This window comes from Anomalospiza imberbis, chromosome 15, assembly GCF_031753505.1.
Source record: "Anomalospiza imberbis isolate Cuckoo-Finch-1a 21T00152 chromosome 15, ASM3175350v1, whole genome shotgun sequence".
NCBI lineage: Eukaryota > Metazoa > Chordata > Aves > Passeriformes > Viduidae > Anomalospiza > Anomalospiza imberbis.
This window is the reverse complement of record NC_089695.1, coordinates 10,815,124-10,821,502: the sequence shown is the minus strand read 5'-3', so window position 1 is coordinate 10,821,502 and position 6,379 is coordinate 10,815,124. Positions and strand designations below refer to the sequence as shown.

At 44.3% G+C, this 6,379-nt stretch overlaps 1 protein-coding gene across 2 annotated transcripts; it reads right to left on the bottom strand.

The window, feature by feature from the left end:
* Nucleotides 1–525: 525 nt before the first annotated feature.
* On the bottom strand, nt 526–3,427 carry LOC137483048 (thymosin beta-12-like). Of its 2 annotated transcripts, XM_068205829.1 has the most exons (3): nt 3,288–3,427; nt 2,296–2,403; nt 526–878 (listed from the first exon to the last, which is right to left on the bottom strand). In XM_068205829.1, exons 2-3 carry the CDS (start codon nt 2,393–2,395, stop codon nt 841–843), a joined length of 138 nt encoding a protein of 45 aa, XP_068061930.1. In that variant the 5' UTR covers nt 2,396–2,403; nt 3,288–3,427; the 3' UTR covers nt 526–840. The 2 variants fall into 2 exon arrangements, with proteins under 2 accessions (XP_068061930.1, XP_068061929.1); XM_068205828.1 differs by lacking the exon at nt 3,288–3,427 and having other exon boundaries at nt 2,296–2,479.
* Between the last annotated feature and the right edge of the window lie 2,952 nt (nt 3,428–6,379).

The following is a 6,379-nucleotide window of genomic DNA, read 5'->3' as shown; positions in this document are numbered from 1 at the left end:
AAAGCTGTGGAGAGGGTGCTGCAGCTCTTTTCTTTTTCTGGAATGCTAATTTGAATATGTCCTCAGCCCAGCCATCAATTTGGCATGGAATTTGTAAGTGGGTACTTGTCTCTGGAACCTCTAACCTACTGCTGGACAAGACTGAAGCAGGCCAGAGGCTTCCCCTCTTACCCATGCCTGCTGCCAGGCTGGGGGTTTCAAAGCTCCTGGCACACACAGTTTGTCCCTCAGGGTTCCCATGAAACACCTTGAGTGACACAAGGGATGAGGGTGAAGTCTCCAGGCTGCTGTGAAGGCAGTCAGGGGGGTTCCTGTGGATTGGTGCCATGTGGGGCTCTGGGATTCTGCAGGACACAGGTGATGGAGAGGGGCTTTGTTCCAGCCAAGGGACCTGTGAGTGCCTGGGGTAACCCCTCCCAAGCTGCCCAAACCCTTGAGCTGCTGTCGAAATGCAAACAGAGAGGGAAGGATGTTAGTAAGAGTTGCAGTGTAAACTCGATTTCTGCAAGGCTCAAAGACAGTTGGTCAGAAGAAATCTGTTTATTGTGAGGTTTAGGAAAACAGTTTCTATGCAAATTGCCTTTTTTTTTTTTTTTTTTTTTTTCTGGCCAAGTAATGGGGTTGATACAGAACTTGGAATTATAATTTTAAGAATGCAAATACATAATATCTTCTTCAACAAACACAAACCAAACTTTTTCAGGGAACATTAAATGAACAAATGCTTCCTAAAATAAATGGGCAACAAATCTGGGGTGGGAGGGACAAAATAAAACAACAACTCAACTCAGAAGCCAAAACCCCACTGAAGAAGCAGCAGTCGCATCTTCAATTTTATGCTCAGGCTGTACTTTCACTTTGCTTTTCCTGTTCGATAGCTGGCAGAAAAACAGGAAACAAAAACACCATCAGTGAACTTTACTGTTTATGAACAATAAACTTTGCCTTCCTATAGAGACAGAATGAGGGAGTTTTGGGGGTGTACAACCTGAAGAAAAGAAGGGTCTGGGGAGACTTTAGAATCCCTTCTAGCAATTAAAGGAGCTACAAAAGAGCTGGAGGGGGACTTTGGACAAGGGCCTGGAGTGACAGAAAAACAGGGAATGGCTTCACACTGATAGAGAGCAGGGTTAGATTAGATGTGAGAAAGAAATTCTTCCCTGTGAGGGTGGTGAGGCCCTGGCACAGGTTTCCCAGAGAAGCTGTGGCTGCCCCATCCCTGGAAATGTTCTAGGCCAGTTTGGAGGGCTTGGAGTAACCTGATCTAGTGGGAGGTGTCCTTGCCCATGGTATGGGGTTGAAACAAGATGATCTTTAAAGTCCTTTCTAAACCAAACCATTCTGTTATTCAATGATAATGGTTCTGCAGGATACGAGGTTCTATGGTCATACTCAAAGCCAGAGAATTAAATCCATAATTGGTTGTTTTGATCATCCTGAAAATGACAACTCATTCCCACAGCTGCATAGCTAGAAGGAAGCAGGTCATGGCGTGCAAAGCTCCTCTTGCATTTACAGCTTTAGCATTGGCAAGGATAACAGAACAGGGGAAAAACTAGGTATGTAATGTTGAGACTGTGCTTGTTCATGGCTATCAGCACACACATCCACAGTGATTAGCAATTGTCTTCTGAAGGAAACTGCTCACAAAATCTGCTCCAAATGCTCTTTTCATATCTGAAGCTGAACATGAATCCCAGCCTTATCTGGCTGCCTGTGCACTGTGTGTATGGGAGAAGACCCCGCACAAGAAAAGCTCAGGGGTGCTTTTCTGAGGGAGACTGACTGTTAGATGAGGATGATGATGGGTTTGCTTGCAGTCTTATTCCCAGAGAAGGTGCCTGGAGGTCTCCTGCCCAGGGCTGACAGCAGGTACCAGTGGGAGGCAGCAGCTCATCTGCCTGATAACAGTAAATCCAGAGCCCAGCACCCTCTGGAGATGCTGCCTGGCTTGCCAGGGATGGGCAAAGGGTCCCCCGTGCCTCCAGGAGGGCTGGAAACAAGGTACTTACAAACAGATTGATCCTGTTACCAGCACCCAGTGGGAACACTGGTCTTGCTTTTAGCAGAAGCAAGAGCAATCCCATCAGAAAGGGTTTTTCAGACAAAATGCACTGCTGGTTATAATTACCGATATCCTTGGAAGCCCAGCATAGAGTCTTAGTATTATCCCCACTTAAAGTCAGGGATGAGTTTGAGCCTGTAATCCTGTGATTAGTATTCATTTTGCATATGAACTGCAATATGGATTATGTCCTTGCTACTCGTACTTCAAATAGCCTCATAAGCACTTACTTTCTTTAGTGGGCAGTGGATTTTTCTCTCTGGTTTCTGTCTTTTTCAGCTTGGTCTTGTCAAATGTTTCAATTTCTGCAAAATCTGGTTTGTCGGACATGATGGGTCCTGACAAAGAAAGGGAAAACACACCCATGGCTTCATTAGTTAGTGCTGTGATACCAGCCATCTGCAAAGCATTTTCTCCTCAAGAGAAAAAATATGAAAATACCATAAAAATGTTTATTCAAAAACCTCCACAAACCTAACACTCAATCTGGCACCTTTCCCTGAGGCTTGGCTCTTTTGGAGCAAAAGAGGAAACACATAAATAGAATTTTCTCTAGATTTCTCAGATGCAGTTTCTAAAAATCATATTTTGCACATGGCAACAAGAATAATCTGTAATAAAGAGACAATGATTAATTGCCAGTAATCCACAGTGCCCCCTGACATAAACCCGTATTTTAAGAAATGCTGCTAACTGGAAAAATCTACAATAAACCCCAAATCCAACAGGAACAAAGAGCTTCAAATATGATTTTCTTTTAATTAATAGGATTTGTCTTTCATTCTGAGCCCCCTGTTCTGAGTACACCCATCCCCTGAGCTGCTGTGGACACTTGAACATAACAATAGAGGACTGGTTCCCCCAGCCCTTTGTTTGCTCTTGCTCCATATCCCAGTCACAGCTCAATGGCTTTGATTATACTCTATTATAATAAAGAGAATTCCACAAAGCACACAAGCATTTCACCTGTCAAAACTTCCCTAATCCAATTCCTCCTTTTATTAAGAAATTCAAGTTAAAATCCAGCCTGGGCGTTATTCCCCTTATTTTAGTGGAGTTTCCCATCAAGGCGAGGCTTGGCCCGGAGATGGCTGATATAATTAAATTTTTTCCTTCCTGCAGAAAATCAGATTTCATTGCTATCTGCACTGAGACAAGAGTAAATATTCACAAGGAAAAAAAATTTAAAAAATGAAAAGCTACTAAAACCACATGGCATTACCGTCTGGCTGCTCTCTCTTCAGCTGCTTGGTGGCTGTCTGAGGCAGTGTGAGTTGAAAAAGGTCAGGGTAATCCCTCCTCTCCTCTCCTCTCCCCTCCTTCCCCCTCCCAAACCCATCGCTATTAATATTGATTAGTTTAGTGCTGGGATTGCTCAGCGTTTAGGGAAAGGACAGATTGCTCCTGTAGAAAGTGCATGAGGGAGGGAAATGGAAAAACTGACATGGAAAACTGCCAAATTACATCTTGATTTTTCTTTTTTTTCTGTTTTCTTCATTTACCATGACAATCACATTGAAGTTCCCCTTCCCACCATTTCCCAGTGCTGAGGTTTGGAGTAAGGTTGAGGTTTGGGGGTTGCTGCTGCCAGATTAGTTTTTCGGGGGGAGGGGATTGTAGGTGCATTCAGCAACACGCCTGGGGATCATCCCTGCCTGCCCAGGCTGGCAGAGGCACAAGCCTGGGGCTCTGGAGGGCTCTCAGCACAGCCATGGTGTGATTGCTGTGACCAAGGGCCAAGTCTGAGATTAGCACAGCCCAGGCACCACAGTGACATCCAGGAATGTGTCCTAAAGGGATGTACAATGAATTTCTGCTCGTTCCTGTTTTGGTAGCTGTTAATTCACTTGCTGGTGCCTCCCTCAGCCCGCGGCTCTGGAAGCAGGGAGAGAAGGGCTGTGTGCATCCTCCTGGATACAGGAGTGGGTTTCCTCTCGTGTACCTTTCAGTGTCTCCACCTGAAATTCCTGTCTAGACTCCATGACAGTCAGAAGGGAGGCAATGAAGTTGGGATAAAATTAATTGTGCCCTAGGAGTACCTGGTTTTCTCTACTGACTGTAAGGCAGCTTGAGCAGTGAGCTCAGAGGGACAGAGATGTCTCTCAGCCGGCTGAGAGTCCCTGGAAAGCCTGTGGATCTTTCTGTTGGCACCACAGGCTTAGGTAGAGTGGATTTGAGTCTGATATGTATGCATGGAGAAAAAGGTTTTAATGTGCTTAAATGTGTCTTAAGGACCTCTTCTTACAATGTTTGTTTAAACTAAAACAATGAACAGGTTTGTGGTTGGACTTGATATTAAAGGTTTTTCTCAGCCTAAGGGATTTGTGCAGGCTGGCTCAGTTATCTCTGCATCTGCACTGACCACACCAAATCACTGTGTGTGTGCACCATATTTAATGTCAGGACTCAGTTCCTTTGCTTCCATCCCACATATCCAACCAGTTGTCACAAACAGAAAGCTGCGTTCCTGACTGAAAGCCCCCGGGAAAAAGCAGGAAGGCAGCCACTGGGTGAATATTTGGTGTGAGCTGTAGCTGAGATTTGGCACTGAAGAGTCTTTGTGTCTGTTTAAAGAGACAGCATTAACCTCTTGTTTGGCTGGATACAAGGTTTAGATCTGAAAAGACTTTAAAACATAATCTGAGTGATTCATGAATCCAGGCAGCTAATGAGTTTCAGTTTCTTAAATATTTGTCCGTTTTTAAAAATAACAATTATAATTCTGATTATGAAGAGAGACTAAAAGGACAAAACCTCTTAAACTTCAAGAGTAACACAAGTTCTCTCATTTGCAGAGAGCAAACAAAGTGTTCAGAACAGCAAAGCAGAAGAACCTCACTTTTGGTTTTCTGTGTCCAGTCACAAGCTCTGCCCCCAGGACCCACAGCAGAGCACAGGTTCTTCTAAACATGCTAAGACAGGGTGAGCATGCTTGTTTTCACCACCACTACCACTTTAATTGCTCTATTTATTGTCCAACCCAATACTTAAACAGTTTGGGATACATTGTTTGGGTTTTTAGGCTGAATATGACCAAGTTTTTAATTGATATTGGGTTGGGTTTGTGAGGAAGGTGCAACAGTGTTGAGCCAAATAACATCATGATGAGAACTTACATGTTCTCACTCTGCTGAAATCAGGAGATACTCATCTCCATAACAAACATCTTGACCATTGCATAAAGTGCCTGTCAAGTTTCTGTAGCTTGTAAATTCAGTGCTGTGGTCAAACACAGCTCGTGTGGGATTCAAACCTCATGTTTATATACTCATGGCAGCATACACAGCTGGATGCAGTTTACATATGGAAAGTTTGGAATTTGACCTGAGGGTATTGCATACTTTGAGGTAAAGATGGGTAGGTAATATCTTACTCAGATGCTTTTTCCTTTCACTAGTAATGGGAATATTTTTGCTATATGAGCAGCAAAGCTGTTCTTTGTCAGGTTTTTAATTGCAGGATTTCAGAGTTACTGTCCTCAGTAAGGGGAATATGGCACTTACCTGGCCTTGGGAAGACTGTGGTTGCAATGAAAACCTCATCTTTCTTCGTGTTGCACAGAGGCAGAAGAATGAAGTGTATAGAAATATGAAAAGCCAGGAAGCCAGTGGAGCATGTAGACTATAGAATCTTTACAGATGCTCTACACATAAAGCATATAAAGCTACACTGGTATGGCTGTGCCTGAAAAGCTGCCTCATACAATGGAAACTGTATTTTATTTCAATTTGCTGCCAAAAGATGAAGGACTGAGTCAAACCTGCCAGGACTGACACTTCTGATACCAGTGAGTCACCTGCCATTGACAGCATTAAACCATGCCTGGCAGCACAAGGCACTGAGTCTGTCAGACACCCACAGAGCAGCAGGAAAAACAAACACTTGCTCCCAGGATTCAGTAATAGGTGAGAGGAAACGTTTAGAGGGAGCTCAAGTGAAAAGTCTGAAAAGTGAAGCTGGGAGGTTTGGACCCTTTTGCCACTTGACCATTTCCCTTGGCTGCTGTCACTTGGAAGCAGCGTGCCCAGCCCATGCATATATATATTTACATATATACATACATACACATACACACACACACACACACACACACACATATATGGGGTGTAGCCTTCAGCAGGCTGAGGGATGCTGTGCTCGTGGTTGGCACAAGAGGTGCTCTGGAAATGCCAAGTTTCATAGAGACGAGGTGGGCAACTGCCAGAAGAAGGGGTTTCTTTCTCTTCAGTGCAGCAGTGGGAACCAAATGGTCTCTGTTTCCACGGGGAGCTGAGGGGGGACAAAGCACCCTAAGGCGAGCAGCCGGGTAGAGGA

What these genes read in the sequence shown, in the direction of transcription:
- LOC137483048 (XM_068205828.1), bottom strand. Translation starts at nt 2,464, where the DNA reads ATGGCTGGTATCACAGCACTAACTAATGAAGCCATGGGTGTGTTTTCC. An exon ending in TCCACTGCCCACTAAAGAAA is followed by an intron (nt 879 to 2,295) that starts GTAAGTGCTTAT and finishes TTTTTCTGCCAG; the next exon opens with CTATCGAACAGGAAAAGCAA.